Source organism: Castor canadensis, chromosome 8 (genome assembly GCF_047511655.1).
Source record: "Castor canadensis chromosome 8, mCasCan1.hap1v2, whole genome shotgun sequence".
Lineage (NCBI taxonomy): Eukaryota > Metazoa > Chordata > Mammalia > Rodentia > Castoridae > Castor > Castor canadensis.
The window spans coordinates 155,192,181-155,220,045 of record NC_133393.1 but is presented as its reverse complement, the minus strand read 5'-3'; the positions used below and the strand labels follow the sequence as shown (position 1 = coordinate 155,220,045).

Sequence of the window (27,865 nt, the reverse complement as noted above, 5' to 3'; positions counted from 1 at the left end):
TATGCACTGCCTCCCCCGCACTGAAACCAGACCCCCATCAGCCTCCCGATGTGGAATTGTCTACAGCAAGTTAAAAGGCTGCAGAAATGTGAGCACCTCGCAGGACCAAAGGCTTTTGTGTGTGCACAAAAGCTCCCTGCGGCTGCTTTGGCCATCTAAGTGGAGAGCAGCGGGGAGGCCTGCACACAGGAAAGAAAACACGCTGGAGGAAAATGACAGGGGGCCCCCAGTGACGGCTTCTGTATCAGGATTCCCAAACTGCACCAATGCAGAGAGCTTAGACTTTCAGGGCCCGTGCTTGAAGTGCACAGTGGTCCTCGGATGTCTCAGATAATGGGGGGAGTCAGTGTGATGGCTTGTGCTCCCTGGCCATGTTTCTGCCTGCTCAGAGCAGACTGTTCCAGCCAGCGTGGCACACCAAGAGGTGTAGACGCCGAGGGGTGTAGACATCGCACACCCTATGCCTCTGGTCTGTGTCTGTTGTGCCTTCTTTGCTCATCCTGTGTCCTGGGCTCAGTCATTGCTGAATTTTCTGTGTCCCAACGTGTGGCCTGAGGGTCAGTGGCCCCCTTAAAGGGTGCCTTGTGGACAGAAATGAGGGGGGGAGTCCTCCAGGCCTGGCCACCCACCTTCCAAGATGGACAGATATCTCTGCCCAATCCTGCACCTGATATCTCTCTATAAAGGAATTTTGAAAAACTCAAATATTGCCATTTGGTCCCTTTAATCACATAGTGCCTTTTTCCTTTGTGTAAATGTATGGCAAGTTTTTAATTCACCTTCAATGCTAGAAAGTAGCCTGTCTTGTTTGATCCTTTGTTCCTCCTTACTTTGTATCTTGCTGGGGCCCGAAAGCCACAGAGCCCTTTTCTCTTTGGCCAGATATCTGAATAAGCAGCTTAAATTGCTTTCTCTTTATGAAGCATGAAGTGGGGGTTGCTGGGTCGTGTGGGGTGTACTGGAAGCAGGCTGGCTCTGTTACTGTCTGTGGGTCTCTTTTCCACTGTGTGCCAGACTTCACCATCATCTTCTTTTTCTGTTTTTTCTTTTAGGGATGTGTGCTGGGGATGGAACCCAGGATTCACACATGCTAGGCAAGCCTCTGTCACATCCCTGGTCCCCATTTTGTTTTCTTTAATGAAAACAGCTGACCTGAGTCCCAAGTGCACCTGTCACCATCCCTGTCTGGCTTCCCCATCAGGATTCGAGCCTCCTATGCAGTTACCCACATACCTGGAAAGCCCTTAGGGGAACATCCATCTCTCACCACATTTTGTCACTCACAGCGACCTTGACAGGGAGGCTAAATGATGTGTTTGATCCTATCTCCCAGGTAAAAATGGAGACAGCTCTTCCCAAAGTCCCTCCAGGTAGATAGGGGCCGGTGGTAGTGAGTGGCAGATGCCCAACTGGGAAACTTTTCTTGTTCTCATTGAGATGAAGGTGACATGGCCCGAGAGTGGCGTTTAGTGTGTTCACAGTGTTGTCGCAAGCACTGACGTCCACCTTCAGAAGGACACTCCATAGCTGTCAGCAGCCGCTCCCTGACGTGCCTCTGTGGACGCGTCTGTCTGTGTTTTGTGTGTGTGGAATTCTGTAATGCACAGCTTTCTGTGTCTGACTCATTCACTCAGAATCCTGTCTCCAGTCTATCCAGGTGGGAACAGCACCTGTTCCCTTTCATGGTGGAGGGATACCCATCACGTGGAAGGAACAGCTTGTTTCTGAGTTCACTTGCTGAGGGGCTTGGGGTTGTTTCCACTTCGGTGGGATTGTGAATTGTGCTGCCGTGAACATACGTGACCTGGTTTATGCTTGAGTGTATTTTCTCTGGTGTGTGTCCCTGGGAGTGGCCCACTGGCCCTGTGGAGGCTCTGAGGAAGGTCCTGTGTCCATCCTGGCTGGCTGCTACATTATTTTCCTGCCACCCTTCCCTCACTGCATGGGTGATGTGACCACACAGTGGGAACTTAGCCCATTGTCAAATAGATTACCAGTCCCTGGCCATTTGTTCGGGAGCAGCATGAAGGGGTGGGCAGTGGGTGCCTGGCTTGCTGCTCCAGCCCTGATCCCACAGGCTCTTTCTGCCACCCTGTGTCTCCTCACACTGGTCCTTTCTGCTTTTTTTTTTTTAATTCATTTGTGGTGCTGCGGATGGAGCCAGTACTTGGTAATCAAGTGCTCCATCACCGAGCTGTGCCACCAGCCCTCCTTCCTGCTCTTGACCCATCTAGTGCTTGCTTCTTTGACCACAAGGGCCGTGACTTTTGCCCACAAGGTCTGCACACCTTGTGTAGGAGGGGGATCAGGAAGTGTGTGCTGGGTGGTGGCCTCAGCAGCCTTTCCCCAAAGCCCCGCTTGCCACTCAGCTTGGCCAACCCCAGACTAAAGTCAGCTGTCAGCAGCGGGTGCCTATGTTAGCAGGAGCTACCCTGAATACAAACCTGGACATTTGGAGTTTTTTTGTTTCTCTCACCCAGTTTTCTTTTCCCTCATCATTTGTGTTTGAGTCTTGCTGCTCTGAGCTGCTGATTACAAATGGCAGTTTACAGCGATTGCAATTTTGTAAATAGCAGCTTAGTTTCATTAAAGCCTCCCGAGTGTAAATGCTGTTTACATCCTCCTCCAAGTCTCGCTCCCATCACCAAAAATGTAAATTACAAGCTGTGAAGATAATATGGGGCTCCCCTGATCGGGATGCTTCTTCTTTCTCGAGGATCACACCTAACATTTAAGCACCCCTAATAGGCCCTTCACGTGTTTTCCAAAGCAGGCTGCTGTTACCGAGGGAGCAAACAGATGGTTTTCATAACCTCCTAACTATTGCTTAACGCAAGGATGAAATCTCCAAAGACTCTCAAACCTGATGATTTCATCCACGATGTAAAAGATGGCCCATGAACTAGGATACCTGGCCTCCGTTGGATTTACCTAAGAAGGATCTGCTGGCGACTAATGTATCTTAAGTTGTCATCAAATTCCCACAATAAGAACAGATGTTTCTCATATTAAATCCCTATGTTTACACAGAGGAACTACAGTGGTGTGTCTTATTCAGGTCAGATATTTGGATGAGGAAGAGTGGAAAGCTCAGCTGGGGTGGTTACATACAGCCTCATAGGCTGTGCACTGCACAACTCCAGGGTATGCTGCCTGGGTGAATGAGCTAGTGTTACCAGTAGCTTCACCAGTCAAGTGGATGCTTTGTTCTATGCAAAAATTAAGATTTCTTTTTGAATCCACTATGTCATCATTCCCTATTAAAAGGTATCAAGGATGATTTAATTCTATTCTGTTTTTACAGTGATTTCCAGTAATGTAAAGAAGGCTGAGGTAGCACTGTGTTATGAATTCACATTGACCCTAGAGCTAGAGAGAGGAGGCATTGGGCCCATCATTTGGGGTTTTTCCTTTTGAGATGTTTTCTTACTGGCCTCAAACTCCTGGAGCTCAAGCAATCCTCCTGCCTTAGCCTCCTGAATGCTGAGACTAGAGGGCCTGCACCCCCACAGAATTAGGCCCACTGTTTTCAGGATGGGGGAGGGGAGGAAGGAGGCACCTTGTGTTGAATGCCAATCTTGAGGCCCGATGGCACCAACTGGCACCTCTGACTTGGTCCTCACCGTCCCCAGGGATGCAGGTGTTAGTATTCAATATGTACATGAAAAGGGATGTCCACCTGCCAGTGCAATGCCCCCTGGCTGCCTCTGTGCTCCTGGACCTCTGATTTCTGCATGCCTGTCATCACATGGCCACCATGGACGGTCCAGTGGGCTTCTCCTACTGGAAGGACTTCAAGGGCTGTCTGGGCAGTGCCCAAGGCTGTGAAGGCCGTGTGTGGTGGGGGGAGGCATGCCTGGATGTCACCCACAGCTTCCTGGAGAAGGAGGAGCTTCTCCAGTGATCCTGGGCAGGAAGGAGCTGTGGTAGGGAAGTGGCCAGCCCAGGACCTGAGTCAATAGATCTGTGAGGCCAGCAGGGGGCTGAGTGGTCAAGAGGCTCATGCAGAGATGGACCTGGTATGGGAGCACAGGGGTCAACTTTGCTCCAGCCAAGCGGCTGGAAGGTCATTCCAGGGCAAGGCAAACATGGGTACTGGAGTGACCATGATGCCTGGGGGTTGACAGGCTCCTGGCCTGGACAGGAAGCTCCATGCCACATGTGGGGAGGGGCATCTTCAGGCCAGGTGTTGGTATCCTGGTGTCTGTGCCTGAACACAGAGTCAGTCAGGCAGGGTCCTGGAGAGAATCCCTAGGGCCAGAGGTTCCCCATAAGTGGCTGTTGAGAATGGAAATGTATCCTGGGATACTGGTGGAAGGACCACCAGTAACGCCACTGGACAGCAGCCCTTTCTTCTCTCACAGGCTGGAGGGCTGAGGTCAAAGCCAGGTGTGGGCAGGCCGTGAGGCTCTGGGGGAAGGTCCTTCCTGTCCCTCTCTGCCGTTGCCCTTGGTGTCCTTGGCTTGCAGACAGTTGCTCCAGCCTCTGCCTTCCTGTGTGTTCCCTTAGCTCAGGGTCCCTTGCTCCAGCTTCGGCTCATTTAACTCACCACTGCGGCCTTCTAGGAAGGCCCTGCATTGGAGGGTGTAATTCTTTGCACCCCATGCAACAGGCATGGGGAATCCCTTGTCCACGTGCCGCCCTCCGTGGGTGATGTGCCGGGGGTGCCCACTTAGGGTACTGGGAGACAACGCTGACACTGTCGGTGCTTTCTGTCTCCACAGCCCAACATTGGCCGCCTGGGCCTTCCCCATGGGCCATCTGGAGAGAAAGTGGCCGTGGTGACCGTGGACGACTGTGATGCAGCTGTGGCTGTGCACTTTGGGAGCTACGTGGGGAACTACAGCTGCGCTGCCCAGGGTACTCAGAGTGGCTCGAAGAAGTGAGTGTTGTGAATAGGGCATTCAGGGCATCTGTGCCTGCCCAAGGCCATGGCTCCAAACAGTTACCCTGGGCCCTCACAGTCAGACTGGCATAGTCTGCCTCAGTATCCCCGGTGCAGGCTGGCATCAGATTCCCTCCCTGTTGCTGGGGTACCCCTCCTCTGAGAAATAGAGCTTTCTAGAATAAGTTCCCTTATAAGTATCTGTCAGAAGAGTGGCTGGGCCAACCCCAGGTTGTGATGGCGGCTTGCTGATGTAGACACCATCCCGGGATCGCTGGCTACTTCCTGACAAGCATGGGTCCCTAGACCCTGAGCTCTACTGGGTGGAAGCAGCCAGGTCTCTCTACTGGTCCTGGAGTCTCCCAGTGCTCATTCTAACTCAGGAACAAGGAGTTTCACATGGACACGGCTGGCCTCTCCCTCGTTTCTTTTTTTGTGGTGCCAGCCTCAAGAGAAAACTAGCACGGGCTCTCATTGGACCCATGGCGGGTGTGTGTGCATACTGAATATCTGGGTTTTTGTTTATTTCTTTGGTTTTGAGACCGTTCTCACTATGTTACCCAGGCTGGCCTCAAACTCTTGATCTTCCTGCCTCAGCCTCCTGAGGGCCGGGATGACAGGTGTGCACCACCACATCTGTCCTTGAGTAAACATTTTGGAGGTCATGTTCAGGTGAAGCTGATGTATCCCTATAATCTGGTCAGTGAAGGACCAGGACAGTCACACTGCTTTTTCCCAATCCCCACTCACCATTTTCTCCCACTGTTGGTAAACTTACACTGGAGGGTAGAACCCTGGCCCTGGTGGTGCCAGGGTCTGGATTTGGACTAGGACTTGAACTTGATAAGTATATACTCTAGTACTGGAGCCAGACCACCAGTCCTTTCCTTTAGTTGTTGTTCAGATAGTGTCTGCATTTTTGCCTGGGGCCAGCCTCTGACTATGATCCTCCCACCGATAGCCTTCTGAGTAGCTGGGGTGACAGGTGTGTGCCACCATGCCTGGCTTGGGTTCTAGTTTTCTTTTGACTGCCTTTCCTGGAGGGCCCTAGGCGGAGTCCCTGCTCAGCATTGACTTCCCTCATTGATCCATCTCCACTTGAGGAGTGGACCTCCCTGGGTGGTTGGGGCTCCATGGTGGCCACTGGTTCACCTGAAACAGCCAGTTTGTCAGTATGTAATGGAAGTGTGAGGAAACTGAGGCACAGAGATTCTGTGAGGAGCCCTTGGCAGCCCTAGAAGCAGGCTTCACCTTTCATTCTGGCCTCTGGTCACTGCTTCTGATTCCAGCCTGCTTCACGATTGACGCCTTTCTAGCAGCAGAGGCTGCAGTGACATTACGGTGGAGCCAAGCCTCATGGTGCCTCTTACCTGGACGTCACAGTGGTTTGTTTTGCCTCCCCAGGTCTCTGGATCTGACAGGCCCTCTGCTCCTGGGAGGCGTCCCCAACCTGCCGGAAGACTTCCCAGTGCACAACCGGCAGTTTGTGGGCTGCATGAGGAACCTGTCCATCGATGGCAGGAGCGTGGACATGGCAGGATTCATCGCCAACAATGGCACCGTGGCAGGTGAGTGGCTGCCAGGGTACCATGAGGGGCTGGTCCCAGGGAGGGTCCCTGGAGTGCCATCTTTCTCCTGAAAACGTGTGCAGGTATAGGCATCTCCTGTGAGTGGACCCTGGAGCACATTTACCAGAGATGCCGCCCTTGGGCTCTGTTTCCACTGCTGAGCTGGCTATGGCTGACCTGAAGGCACATGATCCCAAAGTCTTGAGTGTGTCACAGGTGACCAGGCCCGGTTTCGATGACAGCCTGGAGACCCACAGTGTCTCCAGGCTGTGTCTCCAGGATGTGGACAGAGAATTCTGCCCATCTCAGTCTGATGCTTCTACCATGGCAGGCGGGTCCCAGGCCATCTCCCTTCATGCCTGGCTCATGAGGGTGAGTCCTCCGGGGGAGGCTCCCCTGTGTTCCTCACAGTGAGGCCAGGCCATGTGCTCTGCCTTGCCAGGCTGTGCTGCTCAGAGAAACTTCTGTGATGGAACCTCATGCCAGAATGGTGGCACCTGTGTCAACAGATGGAACACGTACCTGTGCAAGTGTCCACTCCGGTTCGGTGGGAAGAACTGTGAGCAAGGTGAGGGCCTGGAGCTGCCATACCTCAACCATGGCAGTCCTGGGGCAGGGAGGAGGGGGGATGGAGCAGCTGCCAGCTCTGCTGTGTTGATATTCATTGGCAGCTCAAGCTGCAGGTGGCCGTGGCCATGTGCACAGGCACTGTGTGTGGCCATCCCAGGTACAGAGTTCCTGATTTGGGCTGCTACATCCCAACTTTGGCTGTGCCAGAGAACACAGCTGCCATGATTTGAATTTATAAGAGCAGGAAGCAGATGCCTGGAACTCACCAGGTCAAACTGCCCCAGCCGCTGTGCCCAGCGCTGCCTTTGGTCTTTCAGGTCTCGTGGCTGTGACTGCTGAGTCCCAGTGGCAGGGATTAGGGTGTAGATCATGGGAACCTGGTGCTGTCGGATCAGTATGATCCACTTCATGCCTCAGGCTGTGCCTTGCCCTGTGAGTTTTCCAAGTGTGAGAGCCAAAGAGGTTGTCCCTTATGGTCCCCAAGTTATCTGGGAGCTCTCATGAGCCAGCAGATCTTCCTGCTGTGCTGTTCACCAAGAGTAGAGAAGCAGCCTGCGTGCCTGGTGGCTGATACTGTAGCAGGTCATACTGCTGGAATGTGTGCGTGTGTGTTCCAGTGGGCTGCAGACCCACACTGTCCTCACCAAGAGAATGACTGCCACAGAACCCTGCTCCTGCCCAAGCCCCATGCACGTAGGGTGGGACAGGTAGGCTGAGCTGACAGGCATCCCGAGTCAGGCATCCCGAGCCACTCCTCTGCCTCGTCCAGCTTGAGGGCCCCTTACCACACCTCGACCATGGATAGAAACCCTCAGGCATTGCCTCTTCTCCGGAAGTGACGCAGACCCCCAGGTGGCAGCTGCAGAACTCATTGCTGGGATGCTGAGCGCCAGATTTGTTACATATACAAGTCTGAGACTGGCCTTTGTGTTAAAATGCAAAGAGTCCAGAATGCCTCCCCAGGACCTTGCTCTGAGGCTGCCTGACTTCAGGAGGTCCCTGATCTGTATCCACAGTCATGCCCCACCCCCAGCGCTTCAGCGGTGAGAGTGTTGTATCCTGGAATGACCTAGACATTACCATCTCTGTGCCCTGGTACCTGGGGCTGATGTTCCGGACCCGGAAGGAGGACGGTGTGTTGATGGAGGCTACTGCTGGCGTGTCTTCCAGGCTCCATCTCCAGGTGAGTGGGGTTATGTGCCACCTGGACACCTGCAGAGCAGAGAGGGAACAAGGTGCAGGAGTTTTCTGGGGTACCTCAGAAGGGCTCCTCTACTCTCCTACCTTCTGTTCTCACCCCACCAGTGATAACCAAAGAGGGAAGCATGAGCTGCTTTCTCCAGCAGAAGTACAGCTGTGCCATTGAGTGCAGCTGTGAATTCCCACCAGAATTTCCTTTCCAGCTCCTTCTTCCCTTCCTCACAGGCTAGCAGTGGAGCACAGGTCACAGGGCTGTGGCCACTCACCCAGGATGCATGCTAGGCGGCAGCTCTGCTCTCTTTCCCCTGGGGGTCGGGCCTCTTTTCTGACTTAACTTGTGGCATTTCAGAGCTGGATGTGGCAGAATTACAGCAGGTGGAAGTAGCAGGCTTCCATCAGTTAAAACTGTGGCCAGCCAGTGCAGACTCTGAACATTGCCATTCATTGTGTCTGGAAGGGTGGCCCGGCTAGACGGGGTCCAAGGACTCGTCGCAGTGCCTCACACGCTGTTCTCTGCATTTTCTGGTCTTTACTATTTTGTTATTTGAAACATTGGATGATAGTTCCTGGTTGGGCATCATGGTACATGCCTGTAATCCCAACACTCAGGATTAAGAGCTCGAGGCCAGCCTGGGCTACATACAGATCGTTCAGTGCGCTCTATCCTCAGGTGTGTTGCGTCACAAATAGCTTCCACTTAGTCTTCCCAGAGTGAGAGGTACTCCACTGAGAAACAGCGAGAAGCTTCTTCCATTCTAGAAAACACCTAGGGCTCCTTCATTGAGCTGGGCTGCCTGCGGCCCTCGCCTCTTGCTTGCCTTGGTGAGACAGTGGGATCTACCCAAGCTCTGGGAATCACTGCTTCACCAGGCAGACAGCCACAGGGATCCCCATGGAGGTGACAGACCACACCAGGCTGCAGGCCTACAGCTCACACGCCTCTCTTGGTGTCTCTGCCAGTTTCCATCTGCAGTAATGTTGGGGACAGATGTTCTTGCATAAACCTGTGGCCCACAACATCTCTGATCAGCCCCCAAAATATCCTGGCAATTCTCCCTCCTTGAAGCTCCTTGGGTGACTCTGCTGAGACCTAATGTTCCTCCCTGAGGAGGAGTGACCCATGGGAGTCAGGAGCAAGCAGCCCAGGGGAATTGCACCTGAGCAAGGCATTCCGTCTTGATTTGAAGGAATCCGTAACTGGGTGTTTCTTTCTTTCTTCTAGGCTTTTTTCAAGTATGTATATGTGTACACATGTGTGTGTCCATGTGTTTGTATGTGTGTATGTGGGAGCGTATGTCTGTGTGCATGTGCCTCTGTGTATGTGCATGTCTGTGTGGGTATGTGTACATCTGTGTACATGTGTCTGCACGTCCTTCGTGCATGTGTCTCTGAGCACGCATGTGTTCATGCCTGTGTGTGTATCTGTGCACAGGCACACATTTGTGTACATCTGCGTACCTGTCTCAGTGCATGCACGTGTGTGCATCTGTGTGTGTCCATGTACGTGCATTGGTGCATATGTATCTGTGTGCATGCATGCATGTCTGTGTGTGCATGTGTCTGTGTACATGAGTGTGGCAGTGCATGTGGGGGACCTGGGTGCATGTGGACTTCCTTCCCCCATATGCAGCACAGCCATCCCGGGATAACAGCTCCAGGGATCGTAGCTTGGCAGTCAGGAAGTTCCTTGTGGAACTGGCGCTCACCCTTTCCACTGTTCCTGTGTCCTCACGGAGCTGTGGCTTGTTTTTTTTCCACTCTCTTCTTTCCCTCGCAGGAGGTTGAAGTGGGGTTGCATATGCTTAGAGGTGAGACAGACCTTAAGCTTCTGTTCCACACCGAGGACACTGAGGCCTAGAGACTGCAGTGCAGGCCCTGTGACTCACTCATCACCTGCGTTCCTGGGGTGGCCACAGGACGCCTCTCATTGTCAGAAACAGAACCCCACAGAAACAGTTCTGTGGGGCAAGCTCAGTATAATAAGTGAGGGGGACAAAGGGGATGCCCAGGGCCCTCCCCTCCCCCAGCTCCCTGTCAGAGGTCAGTGGAGGGTAGGACTCTTGACAGATCAGCTAGCACAGGCCAAGGAAATGCTGGGGGACAGAGCCCAGCTGCGAACCTGCCCGCCTCCACCTGTCCCCGCACACCGGGATCACAGCCAAGCAGCATCTCCCAGCATGGCCTGCTCAGAGCATCTGGAGGTGTGGCCTGGGTCGGGTAAATGCAGCTGTCACACTTTCGTCAGCTCTAATTTCACAAGTTTACCTGGTAACACCAGAAGCTCACGCTGGGCCAGAATTTGGAAGCGCAGTCCTTCCTGTGGATGGCATTTCTCTGTGGTTGTTTCTCTGTTGGAGAAAATTAAATGGACTGGTTTCGATTCAGGTGATGAATTGGAGTTCTCGAGGCATTTGGCATCAGGGTCCCTGTTGGACAAAAGTACAGTACCAAAAGCTGCCTTGGCCGGATGCCGACTGAGTAGTGATGCTATGGGTCACTCGTCCACAAATTAAGGGGTTTGGGCAGGGACTGAACCAGCCCTCCCTGTGCAGGACTGGGTGGCACGAGGGGCAGCCATGAGGGATCCTGCAGACCCCCGTGAGCACCCAGAAGCTGGTGTGTGGACATTCCAGGAAGGTTCTGGTGAGTTCTGGGGACATGCTCAGCTTACAGGCCTCCTGCAGATCCCGGGAGCTGTGCAGGGCCCTGAAAGACCCTGTCTGCCGCATGCGGGCCAAACAGGGCTGTGTCCTCACCCACAGCCCAGACATTTTGGGTGATTGCTGTCAGGCACCCCAAATCCACCTGCAGTCGTTGACACCTCTCTTCAGTCTATGACAAGTCCAAGGTGGAAGGCAGCCCCTGCAGCCTACTCCACTGCTACCACTTCTGTTTGCAGACAGCGTCCTTTCCACTGTCCTTCTGCTCACTGCAGAGATTGTGAGCAGGACAGGGAGAGAGAGCAGCAAGTGAAACCTCTGTAGAACAGGACATAAAATGTAGAAAGGTGAGAAGTTATCCCCGTGGAGACCAAAGGTCACCTGCTGCACTTCCTTTCCATTCAGTTAAGAGCCAGTTTCTGATTTCCACCATGAATTCATCGGAGACCGATGGGTGACTGAGTTAGAGCATGAGCATCTTCTAGGAAATCATTGCCCTTGTTTTTAGCATAATTGGTCAGAGAGCTTGTGCTGTATGATTTGAGACCTTGGAGCTATGTGAGACTTGCTTTACAGCCCAGATTGGCTCAGTTTTTGGCAGTGTTTGTTCTGTGTGCGCTTGAAAAAGGATGTGTGCCATGCTGTGTGAGGCTTGAAGTTCTGCGTGCGTCAGAAGATGCAGTTTAACTGTGCTGTTCAAATGTATGACATCATTAATTTTTGTCTGTTTTCTCAGTTACTGAGAGAAGCAAGTTCAAAGTCTCCAGCTCTGATTGTAAATTTATCCACTTTGGAAATCTGTCTCTCTGTGCTATGTTTCTAAGCGCATTCTAATTTAGAATTGTTTTCCTGGCAAGTCGGCTCTGTCGTCATTATCTCTACCGATGGTTTAATATAGCAGCACCAGCTTTCTTCTGGTTGGTGTTTGCATTGTGTCTCTTTTTCTACCTTTCACTTTCAACATTGGTATCTTTAGATTATAGGTATGTCTCTTTTAAGCAGTTTTTAATAGTTGGTTGGTTTTAAAATGTAATCTCCTTTTTTTGGGGTGGTGGTGGTAGTACTGAGGTTTGAATTTAGGACCTCGTGCTTGCTAGGCAGGCACTCTACCAGCTATTTTTGCTTTTGTTATTTTTCAGGTAGGGTCTCACTTTAGCCTGGGCCAGGCCAGATCACAATCCTGTTTATGCTTCCTGCACAGCTGGAGCAACAGGAGCACACACCATGCCCAGCTTTTACTGGTTGAGAAAGGGGTCTCCTGAACTTTTTGCCCAGGCTGGCCTTGAACTACGATCCTCCTGATCGCCACCTCCCAAGTAACTAGGATCACATGCTTGAGCTAGCATGCCCAGCCCCATTTTCTGATTTTTGTTACATGTATTCAAACACGGTAGCTTGGCCCTTATGAAATGTAACACAGCCGGAACTAAGAGTCTAATGTTTCTGTGAAAGTCCTGTGGTTCCCATGGCTGTTTTCAAGTCTGGACTGCTGACCCTGTCATCTGGATTCCAGTGGAGCTGTTTCCACTCTTCCATGCTTCTTTTGGTTTTCAGGCATGCCGTCTTGTCTCCTCATTTGCTTGGTTGTTTTTAACTGAGTGCTGGGCACTGTATGGAAAACCTGTAGAGATTGATAGATCACCTCAGGGACATCATTATCTACATGGCTGTGTCTGCAGTAGCTGGGGACCCCGGCCATCCTAGAACATGCTGGTGTTGTCACAGACTGCAGAGAGTCCACGCTGGGCACCATTCCTGCAAGATGTGCTCTGAATCTTATCTACTCCAAGTGTAGAATCCTTAGGCTCCCAGTCTGCAGCCTGGAGACTGGAGATGCCCTTAGCAGGCCCTGGACTCCAGTCTGTACCCACAGCATCCCAGAGAACTGTGTCCAGCTTCCAGCCTCAGTCTTCAGGACCTGCCAGCATCCCTGGGGGAAGCAAGCCTCAAGCTCACTTCTGTCTTCCTGGCCATGCCTACTGTCACTTGACACTTCACCCAGATGCCCTTCAGTCTTGTTTTCCTAGGTGTTCTCAGGAGGATGGGTCCAAGTCACCTAGATCTTCATTAGGGCAAGACCGGGGCATTGCCTCGGCCATATCGTGAAACACCATTGCAGGCTGGCTGCAGTGCCGAGCTGTTTTCTCATGCGTGTCAAGAGGCATGTCATGAGGCTCAGCAAATTGAAAACTCGCCTGATTTTTGAATCCGTCTTCAATCCAGTGCTATGTCACGTGTCTCTTTGAGTAGCTTTGCTACTGAAGTAACAGAATTTTTCTGTGTTGTCGCCGTTGCGCCAATCGGTCATTGCTTTCTCTGCTCTACAGATCCTAAACAACTATGTCCAGTTTGAGGTGTCCCATGGCCCCTCTGACATGGCATCCATGCAGCTGTCCAGGTCTCGTGTGACTGATGGGGAGTGGCACCACCTCTTGATAGAGCTGAGGAGCGCCAAGGAGGGCAAGGATATCAAATACCTGGCGGTCGTGACCCTGGACTATGGGATGGACCAGGTGAGTAGGCACTTGAGTCCTCTTTGGAATGGACCCTTTGTCAGGCCACTGGAAAGCTGAATGACCCCTCAGAGTGCCAGCATCAGCGGGGCCTTATGGATTTTGGGAGGTGCCTTCTGGGACCCTCAAATTGTGTCCCATATTCCATGTTATGCTTTGTGTGTATCTCATCTGGACATTGTCCACTGTGTTTCCCATTATGGGGCCATAGTGGTTTCTTTTAGCAAAGCTGGCTTGGGTAACAACTCTGCTCAGCGCTGTGCCTTGGGGTGCAGGGTGGGGAGAGGGTGAGCAGGAAGTAAAGCAGGGTGAACAGTGGATCCTGGCCCTGGAGCAGCTGTGGGACAGAGGGGTGCTGTACCTGGTGGGCAGTCGACTCCAGGCAACCCTCTTAGAACACTTGCTGAGCCAGACTGGGTTTCCAAGTTGGCAACCAGGTAACTTGTAACACATTTTCAAGATGCCCACACACTTAGGGAACTGCTAGTGCTTCCTAAGGGACAGTGACATCTCTGCTCCTCTTGCACGATAGCTATTGTGTCCAGTGTGTGCCTTCCTGGGGGCTGGGGCAATGCTGAGGAATGTACCTGTCTGCAATCACTGCCATCTTCCAAGTTTCCCAAGCTCGTTCTAGCAGCTTGGTAGGTGGGGTGCCCATTACAGGGGTTTGAGGGTCACCCCCATGACCCACCTGTTCCCTCACACTGCACATCAATGCAGCCAGGCTTTCCCCTAGAAGGTGAGTGTTCCCCTTCCTTCTCTTTGGAGGACCCTGTGTCCTCAGGCTCTGGGTAGTTTGCCCAAAGGACCTTGGTGTAGCCTTCAGCACACTTCTCCCATGGGAAGATGCACCCAGAATGGTGGATGTAGCCCTAGATCCCTCCCCTCTTTGCTCAGAACACAGTGCAGATCGGGAACCAGCTTCCTGGGTTGAAGATGAGGAGTGTTGTCATCGGGGGTGTGTCTGAAGACAAGGTCTCTGTGCGCCGTGGCTTCCGTGGCTGCATGAAGGTATGTCCTGGTGTGGTGGCCCACCCCTCACTGACAGCCCCAGGCTGCCAGCACCACAGATCGTACCGTCAGTCCTTCTGATGATTTTCAGTAAACCAAAAGTCAGTCTAATGGGCCCCCCAACTTGGATGTCTTCTGTTTCTGCCATAGACCCACCCTTCCTATGGCTCCCCTCATGCTAGGGCTCCCCCTGCCCTGGACCCCCTAGTTCTGGTTGGCCCTCTACTTTCAACCTCTCACCTCTGCTGTGGCCACCTGGTCCAGTCCTGCACAGCCTGTGCCTCTCCCCTGACCAGGTGTTCCAGAGGCTGCTGCAGGCGTGGTTTATAAAGTAGCTGAGGAAGAGGTTAACCTCCCCTTCCTTTGCTTCTGGTCCTCTCCAGTACCCAGCGTGGCGCATGTCTCTGGCCCCCAGGCCACTGGGTGAGAGGAGCATCCCACCAGGCTCAGCTTATGAGATACCTCACAAGGAAAGAGAATTTGGGGCTTTTGTAAGACTCGTTTACCCCGTGGGGTTCCTCCAGCCCCAATACCTTGGAAATGAACCTGGCTGTCCCCGTTTGTTAATGCAGGGGGTGAGAATGGGGGAGACAGCTACCAATGTGGCCACCCTGAACATGAACGATGCCCTCAAGGTCAGGGTGAAGGACGGCTGTGATGTGGATGACCCGTGTGCCTCCAGCCCCTGCCCTGAGCACAGCCGCTGCCAGGACACCTGGGACAGCTACTCCTGCATCTGTGACAAAGGTGGGGCCCTGTTCCTCATGCCGTTGGTGGAAGGGACCCTCGGGTTAACATGCAGCCAGAGAAGCAGAGCTGGAATGTTGGCACCCTGACCAGCTGTGGGTCTGTGGAGCCCTGAGCTGACCATAACACACGGCCTTCTCTGCTGAAAACAGACCCCTCTGCTGCTTCTCAGCTAGGGGCCTGGGGAGCACGCTGCATTTCACTTCATGCTCCATAATGAGAGTAACCGAGGAATCTCAAAAGTAACACAGTTTTCAATTCAGACATGTACTGGTCACCTCTGAAGCTTGGGGGCTGAGAAGTTAACCTCACTTGGTATCTGTTTCCCAAACACCCTGGAGCGCTGGGGATCCCCCTCGCTCCTACCCTCCCCAGGGGCCGCGGCAAGCTGTCCTCCGCATTTCCAAGTCCAGCACACAAAGTGTCTGTGTTTCCTGAGACTTGGGGGCACCCTGCCGCCCCCTCTGCCACGTAGCCAGAAATGTCACTGTGGAGCGAAGTGACTTACCATGGAGGTAATACTGCCCTGTCCCTGCAGGGTACTTCGGAAGGAAGTGTGTGGACGCATGTCACCTGAACCCCTGCAAGCATGTAGCGGCCTGCGTGCGATCCCCCAGCTCCCCACGTGGCTACGAGTGCCAGTGCGGGCCCGGCCACTACGGGCAGTACTGCGAGAACAAGTAAGGGGCCCTGACCGCGCGTCTCCTCCACCTCCCTCTCCGCGCTGTGACTTTGACCTAGACACTCACACACTTCTGGATAACGAGGGCAACAAATTTGGCATGAAATAAGTGAGGAGCAAATCTGGCATCCCACGTGTGACCCCATGTGCTCAAGTTTCCACCCTGGAAACGTCCGACACAACTCTCGGGGTCCCGTTGCTCCCCAAGGAAGCGGCCCTGGGAAATGCACGACGTGCATCTGCCTTCTCCGTGGGAGGTTGTGCGTGGCAGGTGTGTAGACGGTCAGGAGGGAGGCACGTGCTATCTGTGCTTCCTGAGTGCCGCGTCCGGAGTGTGTGGATCAAGTGACACCCGTGATCCAGTCTCAGGGTGGAGACTCCTGCTTCTTCACAAACCAAGACTCCAGCTCCACACCTGGCTCATTGCCCTCCGTGGTGAAGGCCACCGTGCTGCAGGAGCCATGTGGGTGCTAGCCCCACCCTGAGTGGCAGAGACCCCTTGCTCTGCTCTTTGGCCACCCTGTCCCTGCATGTGTTGTAATCCCTAGCCATGAGCAAGAGGTAGCCTGTGCCCTTGGGCTGGTGACGTCAAAGGAAGATGAGAACCACCCCACTGCCCTCTGGGTGTCAGTGAGACTTGATCCAAGGGAGAGCTTAGAAGAAAAAAAAATAAAGTAACAAAGAAAGAGCTTAGAAAAGATGTCCTAGAGTGCAGAGGAAGGTGGGAGCCAGGGAGGCTAAAGAGGAACAGCATGAAATTTAACCACGGGGGCAGGGCTAGAGAGGGCAGTGGGTCAGTCAGAGGGCAGGCGTGTCCTGAGGCAGGGAGACGGAGGTAGGGGATGGGGAGGGAGGACCTGTTGTGTGAGATAGGAACAGAGGCCATTGGGGCCCAGCAGCAGTGGCAGGGCAAGGCTGGGCTGGGTCTTACAGAGCCTTGCGGAACACAGTGTAGAGCAGGAGGAAGCAAGAGCTGGTTGAAGCCCAGAGGCCAATCCCGTCCCCCAGGCCTGGCATTGCAGACACACCAGGCTGACGGGGGTGGATGTTATACCAAGGCCATGGGATCCCCGCGTGGCAAGCACGGTCTATAAATACAAGACTGGAACTCCAGGTTTCAGGAACTTGACCAGGCTGTCGTCTCTCTGTGTGGTGTACACAGTTAGTACTTAACACTTGCTTAGCAGTGAGCGAGTATGGGAGGTTGATGGGGGTGGGGCGTGGAAATGCCTGATCCTGGGTGGTAAATACTGGCAACCTTTGTCTCAAGGAACCTGGAGGACCTGGGCAGGGGCAGACAGGTCTTTAGTGAGTGCTCGGGTGCAGAGCATGCTGGGAACAGGTGGGTGAGCTGCACACAGATGGCAGCTGCATTGAAGAGCAGCCTGCCTCATCCCGACCGAGACTGCAGTCCTGGTGTCTTCCGGTCTCTGTGGACACCTCAGTGAGGGAGGGCAGATCCCACTCAACGCCACAGCCACTGTGTCTGCACCTCCCTGTTGTGAAAGTGCATCACATCTGGGGAAAGACTGCCCGGAGCAAAAAGACTGCCAAGAGCCTCGGTGGGGATGTGGCCAGTGTTTGACTCAGGGGACCTGAGTAGTGAGAGATGCTCTGGACCTGTTGTCCCATGGCAGATGCCCAGGTCCCTGGAAGAAGGTTGCCCAGACAGTGAGCTCAGCCTGCCTGTGTGTGGGGCTGGGGCCTTGAAGCCAGCCTGGCAGTGGGCTCTGTTGTCACTGAGCCCCTGTGAGGCATCGTGCAGATGCAGGGCTCAGAGTGCACGCAGATAGGTGGCATCTCCACCTTGCTGATCGTGGTTACGTCACACTCACCTGAGACCCGGCTAGGGGCTCTCATTTGTTTTCTAGATAAAAGAAAGGGGGAGAAAAGAAGTTCTTTTCAAGTTTTTGTTTTATAGTCACTGGGGTTTGAACTCAGGGCCTCATGCTCACTAGGCAGGTACTCCACCACTTGAGCCAGGCCTCCATTTATATATGCATCTTTTTTTTGGTGGTATTGGGGCTTGAACTCAACTCACACTTGCTAGGCAGGTGCTTTTCCACTTGAACCACTCCACCAGCCCTTTTTTGTGGTCACTATTTTAAGATAGGGTCTCACAAACTGTTTCCCCAGGCTGATCTCAAACTGTGATTCTCCTGATCTCTGCCTTCCCAGTAGCTGGGTTTACAGGCGTGAGCCACTGGCTCACTGCAGTTTTGTAGGTAGAATCCTCTTGGATATGTGGCCCGGAAGCCTGTGAATAGGACACAAAATTCTAAGGGCCCTGGTCGGGTGGGGCCTGAGTTTGGAGCCAGTAAGGAGGAAACTGAGGCCCTGAGTCGAGGGAGGATGGTGATGAAGTGGGAGACCATCTTCCTGCCCTGGCCACCAGCAGGCTTCACGCCTCATAGGAAGCACTGCTCCATAAACCTTCCATCTTCTTCTACCAGAATCGACCTTCCATGCCCCAAAGGCTGGTGGGGGAATCCTGTCTGTGGCCCCTGTCACTGTGCTGTCAGCCAAGGCTTCGATCCTGACTGCAACAAGACCAATGGCCAGTGCCAGTGCAAGGTGAGGGGACCTTTGGGGATGTAGCCTGTCACCACCGCCTTGTGCACACATGTGCACTTGGTCTTATATATGAATATACACCATCTACAAATGCACATGTACACATACTTTCATGGAGCTACCTGCACGCTCATCCACTGTACTCACGTGTGCTCCTGCATACATTATGCCTATCTACCCATGTCAGTGTTTTCTCTCTCTCTCTCTCCCTCTCTTTCTCTCTCTCTTCCTGTCACACACGCACACACACACACAGTGTGGGGCTGCTCACCCATGCACTGAGCACACCTGGGCTGCTTCTCACCAGTGAACCCTCCCCACCAAGGAATCCATGGAAGCCCAAAACCCAGTGGGTGATAGGAGATCTAGCAGTTTCTCTGAAGGTTGTCCCATCTTCACCACCAGCCTTGGTTCTCCTAGCTGGCTGCTGTCCTGGACTTTTACCAAGCTTGCTTTCAGTAATGATAGAAGTTTTAAAAATATGAAGCCTGGAGAGGTGGCTTGGTGGCAGAGCTCATACCCAGCAATGACCCTGGATTCGATCCTGGCACCGTAAAAGATATATATATAGATATATATCAGAGCCCTGGCTCCGCCCCACCTCGATGTCCAGTCCTCACACAGGTGCAGCATGGAGCACGGTCCTGGGATCTCTGAACACGCCCACATATTCAGTCCAAATTGTAGGAAGCCCGACCTCCTGACATCAGTCCTGTCATGTACCTTCAGAATTGTCATTCCATGACTGCTGTTGGTGGCCAGTAACTCGAAACCCTCCTGCCAGCTCGAGGGTAACAGTAGCTACTCACAGAGTGACACGTGCTATCAGGGAGACATGGCCTGCTGATCAGGAAGGAAAATTGTCACGCAGGTCCCTGCCATGCTTCCCCATAACATCAGTCTTCTCTGTGTGCTTCGTAGCAGTTGCAACGATGAGACAGTCTTGTGCTGGAAACACTCCAGTGCAAGACTCAAACAGCTGTCCTGCTTTTCGTGAGAATGCCATTTCCTGGGTCTGTCCTGGGAACTCCAGGAGGCAGCCATGTTGGAGGGGAGTGCGGACTGAGCAGGACGAGAGGTCCAGCAGTCAGGCTGGCAGCCAGCACACGCGCTGGTGGAGCCTCCAGCAGCGGGGCCTCAGCGCGTCTGAGGTCACCTGTGCTTCTGACTCTTGCAGGAGAACTACTACAAGCCCCCAGCCCAGGACGCCTGCCTGCCCTGCGACTGCTTCCCCCATGGCTCCCACAGCCGCACGTGTGACATGGACACCGGACAGTGCGCCTGCAAGCCCGGCGTCATAGGTCGCCAGTGCAACCGCTGTGACAACCCCTTCGCGGAGGTCACCTCACTTGGCTGCGAAGGTCCATGGTGTCCCTTGAAACCTTTCGGTCACACTGAAGAACAGGCTGCAGGCTGGCATTTGCCTGAGATGTGTGTGCGTGGCATGTGTGGAGTGTGTGTGTGGTGTGTGTGTGTGCACTGTGGTGTGTGTGGCATGTGCGTGGGGGGGAGGTGTGTGGGTGTGATGTGTGTGTGGCATGTGTGTGGTGTGTGTGTGTGTGGTGTGTGTATGTGGTGTGTGTATGTGTGTGTTCACTGTGGTGTGTGTGGTGTGTGTATGTGGTGTGTGTGTGTGTGTGTGTGTGTGTGTGTGGTGTGTGCATGTGTGGTGTTGGTATGCACTGTGGTGTGTGTGGCACGCATGTGGGGCATCTGCATGCACTAGGCTTGGAAGCCTTTGACAACCTGGTATTCTGGGTTCTCTTGGCCTTCTAGAAACCTGGCTCATCGTGAGGTTGTCACAACTCAAAGCCAGTTCTGACATCAGTCAGGGAAGGAGGGTTCCGGGGGTTCCCTAGTGGTGGGGGCCTCCTGCAGGGAGGAGCACACAACTTGTTGGTGGGCACAGACGTGTGGCCTGAGCAGCTTCTTCCCTCTGTTCCCCAGTTGTCTACAATGGATGTCCCAGAGCGTTTGAGGCTGGCATTTGGTGGCCTCAGACGAAGTTCGGGCAGCCAGCTGCAGTGCCATGTCCCAAGGGATCTGTGGGTAAGTCAGTCAGGGGACCCATGGCATCCTTGGGCAGGCAACTGGACGAACGCAGGCCTTTTTCCAGGAAAGCTTCCAGACGTCAAATTCTCAGAATATCCTGTCAAAGGGCAGTCTTTGGGCAAAGTGAAGGGAGAAATAAAATTGCCTTTCCTTAATAGGAAGGGCCTAAACACACAAGGGACGTAACAGAAACTAGGTCACGTGGGGCAGTGATGTCCATCAGTCTGGTCTGGGTACACTTCTGGTCTCTTCTGCTCTCTGCCTGGGGCAGAGTGAGTAGCCTCACTACTCTTGGCACTGAGTTCTCTGTGAAATGGGGACAGTGATGGTGTCCACATGGGAAGGGGTGTTTGGAATCAGTGAGGTGTATGGGGACCATCAGTACTTAACGCACCATTTGGCTGGTCTCTTCCCTCATGGACTCGCGCACATGTCTGTTTGCTTGTATTTGCTGGGCACTTTGCGTGACTGCAAATGTCAGAGCAGCCTTGGAGGAGGCCCCTGTGTGAAAGATGGGAGCCTCTTGGCCATGGGCCTGCCCAGCCTGGGCCCCTATAATTCTCACCTCTGCTCAGTGCTGGGGTCTGAGTACTTTCCGGCTGGCACATTGCACAGTGCTCCCACAATTCTGGTTCTCATTCCCTAGGAAACGCCATCCGGCACTGCAGTGGCGAGAAAGGCTGGCTGCCCCCAGAGCTCTTCAACTGCACTACTGGCTCCTTCTTGGATCTCAAAGTCTTGGTAGGCTGGAGCCTCAGGGAGGTGCATACAGGGTGTGTGCACACGGGGGTTGTGCTTGGGTACTGGGCAGTGTTCCCCAGAAGCATGGGTGTGGAGGCAGGAGGACTGCTGGGGTGCAGTGCTGCAGGACAGAGGCAAGGGCCAGCTCATCAGGCTGGCATGTTATGCATACTGTACTAATTGCGTCTCTTGACCCCAGGACCCCAGCTCTGGGTTTTGGCTCTGCAAATGCTAAGTCCCCACGTTCACCTCCACTTGCCCTCAGGTCTCACCTGTTTCGTGGTGTTTTATCTGCTAACTGGTCACAGTCACATAGAGTTTTCTCCTCTTGCCCCTTTTCCTCCCATAGTTGCCAACCCAAGGTCATTTCTGGACTTTGGGATTTTGAAAGTGCCATTCTAACAAGGATACTTTCACCAGAAAGTAGAGGATTTCTGAATACCAGGAAGGACCGGGCAGTGAGTGTCAGTTTGCAGACTTTGAGCTTGTTTCCCCCATTCCAGAATGACAAGCTGAGCCGCAATGAGACTCGGATGGATGGCGACCGGTCCCTGCAGCTGGCAAAGGCGCTGCGGAACGCCACACAGCACAGCGGCGTGCTCTTCGGCAACGATGTCCGCACAGCCTACCAGCTGCTGGCCCATGTCCTGCAGCACGAGAGCCAGCGGCAGGGCTTCGAGCTGGCGGCCACGCGCGACGCTGACTTCCACGAGGTAGGAGGAGGCGAGAGCCCGCTCAGGTGGTGAAAGCCCTCAGGCTGGTGGGCGGGAACGAGGCCCAGTTATGCCGATAGGAGTGTTAGGAGCGCTTTGCAAGGCGAGTGCAGACCTCAGCCTTGATGGTAATAACAGAGATGTGACAGTTAGGGACTGCTCAATATGGGCCAGTGTTCTGAGTGGTTTACACAACGCTACATGTGCCTCCCATGTCACCCACAGTGTGAAACTGTTAGCCTTCTACCTGACAGATAAGGAAACTGAGGCACACAGAGCCAAGGGGTTTCCCCTAGAGCACAGCTTGTAAGTGGTGGGCCCAGTGTTTGTGTCACTCCCAAGTCACTGACCATGCATCTGCCAGTGACCTCATCACGCTCCAGCTGAGTGTGTAGCGGTTCCTGATGGGCTCTGCGGTGTCCTACCCACGCCTCCTGCAAGGACGCCTCCCTGTTTCTCACTTGTTTGAGCGATCAGATCTAAACTGTGTCTGGAGCGGTCCGCCTTATGTTTGTAAACTGCTCCTGTGTCGCAAGCTGTCTCACGGCCCCTCTCCAGTCCTCATCCTGAACCTCCAGAACACTCTGTCACCCCGTCCATGCAGAGCTCACCGGCCTAGATGCAGTCCCCTCATTTGGGTTCCTTCCAGCCTGAGGGATCAAACGGAGAACAAGTTTCGATTCTTTGCAGACAAGTTTCTTCCCTGGTTTCTGTCTCCGGTTGGGTCACCCAAACCTTGGGCACAACCTCATATTCCACAGCATGGGGAATGCTGTTTCCCATAAACCTTGCTGTGAACGGGTGTGGACTGTCACCCAGAGTCACCGGCCTCGTGTCCACCAGTGGCCTCGCCATGCTCCCCGGCTCAGCTGGGTGTGTGGCGGTTCCCATCACCTGGTTCACTCTGGGGCCTGGGTTCTGGTGTGACTGGGACTCTCTGCACCCCTGCTGCTTAGGGTCTTGGGGTATACTCAGTGGAATCCCAGCAGGGTACCCTCCTGGCAATGTGCAGCCTCTGAGATGAAGTTGCTCACTCTTTCTTCTCCCCACACCTGGCCCATCTTGGTCCTGGCCAGTTAATGTCTAGCAGCTGATTTCCGTGTGTTACTTGACTAGGCCTCCACACGAGGCTGAGCTCGGTCTGTCTGTCTGTCTGGCCAGGATGTCATCCACGTAGGCAGTGCCCTCCTGGCCCCAGCCACCAGGGCCTCATGGGAGCAGATCCAACGGAGCGAGGGCGGTGCAGCACAGCTGCTGAGACGCTTCGAGGCCTACTTCAGCAATGTGGCACGCAATGTGAGGAGGACCTACCTGCGGCCATTTGTCATTGTCACTGCCAACATGGGTAAGGACCATGGACCAGCATGGGGGGCAGGATGTCCCTGAGGGTGGAACCTCAGGACCATCTGGGGCATGAGAGCTGGGAGCTGACCGCCAGGGGTGAGGCAGAGGTCTACTCTGGAGAAGTGAGCCACCACTCCCCTCCACCTCCTTACCTGTGATGTGGAAGGTTCGTCCATTGCGGGGCGTTTGGGAGATCAACCTGCAATCTCACACTTTGCTCCAGGGCCACTGGAGCTGTGGAGGTGCTGCTCTGTGGTTTTTGGGGTCCAGCAGGCCTTTCAGATGCACAGGTGTGGAGGTTTCTGCAGATGGGTGGGGCTTGGGGCTCCCACAGTACAGCCCTCCCAGGGCCAGCAGAGACAGCTAAGCTCACTGAAGATGGGTGCAGACCCGAGCAGGACATGTGGGGAGGGCAGCTTCCAGGTTCCCACCCTGGGCAGGCAACTGGATGGTGGGAGCAGCACTGGCCTGCTCCAGGCCAGGAGCTAAGTGGTCAGCCGAACCATCCCTTGGGAATATTGTCACCACAGACACCAGGACATGCTTCTGTGGAGCTGGAGAGTCCTTCAGGCAGAGAAAGCCCCACTGTGGCAGAACTGGTCCCCACCCCTTCCCATAAAGCTGGTAAAAGTCCCTGCGTCCCTGGTGGTCCCTATCCTCAGTGCAGGCTGGTGGCATCCCCCGTGTTAACCCTCAGCCTCACTGGGTGTCACTTGCATAGCCGAGCCTTCGCTCCTACAGGAGGCTCGGGGGCCCTCCTAGCATAGAGTAAATGAACACGATGTCCCCTGGCACATATAGTGCAGCTGTCTGCCTCTGTTACAGGCCAGCACTCACTGACAGGTAGCCTGACAGTGTCAGGTGAAGGTGGAGTTCTGTGGGCCATCTCAGCGCTGTCCTGTCACTGACTCCAGGAGGCAGAGGGGGTGTGGGTGGTGAGTCCACGCTGCCAGGCTGGCTCGGAGAATAGGTTCTAGGTGTCTTGCCTCCATGACTGTCCATCTCTGCAGCTAGAAGGTCTGCAGGGAAATGACACAGACCGTGTTGCAGGTCTGAGGCTCTATCTGCTCTCTGTCATGCCGCGAGTTAGGTCTGCCCTCAGATCTCTCCCTATTCACTGCGCTGTCTCATGTCACCTCCAGGTGTTCTGCTGTGTGACCCTCAGTAGGTTTAAAGGACTCAGAAAGATAGAAGTGGATTCACCACTAATGGTGTCAGTCGGTGTCAGTGAGAGTCCTGGTCATTTTGAGAATGGTGTGAGTCTGAGGTGGCTGTGGCAGTTGTGATGACTTAAGAAACTTTTCCAGTTCTTGCAGTTGACATCTTTGACAAGTTTAACTTCACTGGTGCCCGGGTGCCACGGTTTGAGGCCATTCAGGATGAGCTCCCAAGGGAGTTGGAGTCTTCTGTGTCCTTTCCAGCTGATGTCTTTAAACCACTGGAGAAAAGAGGTAAAACTGCCTAGAAACCCAAACCCATTGCTGTATCCCAGGTCCCTGTCCTTCTGGGAGGGTTGGGCAACCCTCAGAAAGGGACCCGGAGTCCACAGCCCAGACATGAAGCCAAGCAGGCCAGGTGGGTGAGTGTACAGGTGTCTTTACTAAAGCTATTAAAAGTCTCGCTCTGATGGAGGACCAAGCGTGGTACTGACCCCTTCTTGCAGATTGTCACTTGTCACCTCAGGCCCTCTGTTTTTTCCACAGTGCATGTCTTGTGAGGGTTTTGTTCATAGCTATGCATGGAAGTGATTGTAGGGGTGTATATCTGTGTACATGCGCACATGTGTGTATTCTTTCTTTACCTAGGACTATTTCTTTGGCATGTATGTGTGTATATGTGCAAGTATTATGTACATGAATCTTGTGTGCACATGTACATGTGTATATTTCTTATATGTGTATTTCTTATATGTGTATATTCCATGTGTGCAAGTGTATATGTATCTATTCTCTGTGTACATGCTTGTCTTCTGCGTATATGCATACATGTATGTTCCCCATGTTCAAGTATACATGTGTATATTCCATGTGTGCACACATGCGTGTGTATATTTCTGTTTGTGCAGGTGTGTGTGTATACACATATGGATTCTGTGTGCGTGCATTTGTGTATATTCCCTTTGTGAAAGTGTATGTGTGCGTATACATGTTACATGTACAGTATTTAGTGTTGTTCCATACGAAAGGGCTCTGTCCCTGTGACTTCAGTCATATGTCTGCTTCCAAGGTGGCCATTGGGTCAGTTCTCCTGTGAGTCCCAGGCCTGGTGCACAGGAACCCTGTTTGCTATAGGACATCCTCACGGGAGACACTCAGTGCCTGCTTCCCTCTCCCAGGGACAGGTACCACCTCCTCCAGCTCCCCCAGCCCTGTAGTTGCGTTTTATTCAGTGTGGTTTTTATTCAACCCACTGATACTTTGGCTGACACAGCACCACAATGTCACCAGTTGGTCAGGTGGCATTTTGTAAGATGAGTTGGCTGTCAGGTGCCACGTCCCCTGTGACCGACAGTGGGACCCTCCCCCACCCCGTTCTAACTTAGAACATGGCTCCTCCCTCCCCCTCGCTGTCAGCCCAGGACCTGGGGAGGTCAGGCTTCAACCTGGGTCTCCGGCACCGTGGTTGCTGCTTCAGGCAGTGGCAGGATATTTAAGCATGTGTACCCCACAGTGTGCATGTAATCGCAAGGTCTACACGTGGTCTCTGGCATCCCCATTTCATGCACACTTGCAAACTTGTCCATGTTTGACATGAAATAAAAGCATAGGGAGGACACAATGTCCTCGTGCAGCTCCCCGATGTGGCCCCGGGTGGGGACAAGTATGGATGGGTGAGGGATATCAGCTGCCTGTCATGTGACACCTGGTACTTTTTAATAAAATAGAGGCGAGGTACACATTTGTGATTTTTAAGGGCACAGTCCAGTGGTGTTTACTGCATTCTCTAGTTTCTGCTCTGTCTCAACAGCTCCCCTCCCCCACTGTCTCCCCTCCCCCACTCATGACAAACACTGTTGTTTATGTATTCGCCCGTTCGTGGACAGTGGGTGGCTTCCTTCTCATGACTATTGTGAATAATGCCGTGAACATGGTGGGGTGGGGGACAAATAGCTCTTTAAGACCCTTTTGAATATGTACCCAAAATGGAGTTGCTGGGCCTTCTGGCAATTCTGTTTACTTTTTGAGGAAACTCCGTGCTGCTTCCCTTAGGACTTGTGTTGGTTTTTAAGAAGCACTGGCTCGAGCTGAAACCCAGAGGCTCCTGGCCCAGCGCTTACTCTGTGCTCACATTGCAGAAGGACCCATGATGAGGCCGGCCAGGTGGAGGGTCACGTCCCAGACGGTGCACCCAGAGCCGGAGGCTGAGGAGTCCCCGGTCAGCAGGCGGAGGAGACACCCAGACGATCCCGGCCAGTTTGCTGTTGCCATGGTCATCATTTACCAGACCCTGGGCCAGATGCTGCCTGAGCAGTACGACCCTGACCGCCGCAGCCTCCGGTAAGGCCTGGCTGCCAGGACCATGGGGAGCACCCAAGTCTGCAGGGTCCTGAGGCCTCCACCAATCAAAATCCTGATCCCCCACCACCTTCACAGCGACTTCACACCTGGCCTGTCTATGGCGACCCCTGGGCAGAGGTTCTGGGTGTGCCAGACAGGCACAGTGCTCTAGGACATTGCTCACCCTTTGCTTTGGCTCACCCGAAACGCTCCCGTGTGTGCCCTACCTGTGTCTCCATGGGCTCCGCCCTGTCCACCATGCCTCCCCCACTGCTGGCCCTGCACCATGGCTACTCAGCCAGTTTGCTGGACAAAGTGCTGGTGTCCCGGGAGCTTTGCACCCTGGTTGAGGGGCTAACAGTGAGGTCATGCGTTTCAGCCTCAATAGTGTCTCCTCAATTCTTCCTGGCTTCCTGTCACCATGGCGGTCCCCACCGTGGGCCGTGATTACGCCCAGGTCCCTGCACTGGCCACATTGCCATTCCCAGGGTGGCAGCATCTGCTCATCAAGGCCTTGGTGTCTTTACACACATGCCTTCTCTTCATTGTTGAATCTGAAGTCCCCCTTGGTCCCAAGGTGACATGTCTCCCTGCACTCTTGAGGATGCTGATGCCACCACTCAGGTCCTCTTGAGGGCAGGGCTGGGGGCCTGTGCCATTGTTCATCTGATCTATGTCCTCATGGCATCCCCACTCAGGTTTTAAATAAATGCATCCTAATCAAGCTTGCCCCTGTGGTCTCACTTCTCCATCACAGGCTTCCTAACCGACCAGTCATCAACACCCCAGTGGTTAGCACCGTGGTGTACAGTGAGGGGACTCCACTCCCAAGCCCCCTGGACAGGCCCGTCCTTGTGGAGTTTGCCCTGTTGGAGACGGAGGAGCGGACCAAGCCTGTCTGTGTGTTCTGGAACCACTCTCTTGAGTAAGTGTGACACAGGTGCCTGAGGGGTAGGACCTCCTGCTACAGGACCCCTGTACTTCTGGGTGAGGATGTCCCAGGTCCTGAAGGCTCGGTTGGCACATTGTCCTGTCAGAATAGTCTCTTCTGGTCTCTTGCCCCCCTTTCACCCTTATGGGACAGGATGCTTCTTTGGCTCTGCCTCTA

General features: G+C 53.7%; 1 protein-coding gene across 2 annotated transcripts in view; it reads left to right on the top strand.

The window, feature by feature from the left end:
* The window catches only part of Celsr1 (cadherin EGF LAG seven-pass G-type receptor 1), a 143,168-nt gene that overhangs the window by 91,392 nt on the left and 23,911 nt on the right, over window positions 1-27,865 (top strand). For both annotated transcript variants that reach the window (XM_074084709.1, XM_020184602.2), the window contains exons 6-22: window positions 4,725-4,882; window positions 6,290-6,453; window positions 6,896-7,021; window positions 8,040-8,206; window positions 13,211-13,396; window positions 14,294-14,407; window positions 14,980-15,154; window positions 15,693-15,834; window positions 18,290-18,410; window positions 19,588-19,771; window positions 20,358-20,459; window positions 21,109-21,203; window positions 21,707-21,916; window positions 23,078-23,261; window positions 24,568-24,711; window positions 26,556-26,757; window positions 27,515-27,682. In XM_074084709.1, coding sequence (XP_073940810.1) covers window positions 4,725-4,882; window positions 6,290-6,453; window positions 6,896-7,021; window positions 8,040-8,206; window positions 13,211-13,396; window positions 14,294-14,407; window positions 14,980-15,154; window positions 15,693-15,834; window positions 18,290-18,410; window positions 19,588-19,771; window positions 20,358-20,459; window positions 21,109-21,203; window positions 21,707-21,916; window positions 23,078-23,261; window positions 24,568-24,711; window positions 26,556-26,757; window positions 27,515-27,682 — 2,642 coding nt within the window. The remainder of the gene's footprint in view (window positions 1-4,724; window positions 4,883-6,289; window positions 6,454-6,895; window positions 7,022-8,039; window positions 8,207-13,210; window positions 13,397-14,293; window positions 14,408-14,979; window positions 15,155-15,692; window positions 15,835-18,289; window positions 18,411-19,587; window positions 19,772-20,357; window positions 20,460-21,108; window positions 21,204-21,706; window positions 21,917-23,077; window positions 23,262-24,567; window positions 24,712-26,555; window positions 26,758-27,514; window positions 27,683-27,865) is intronic.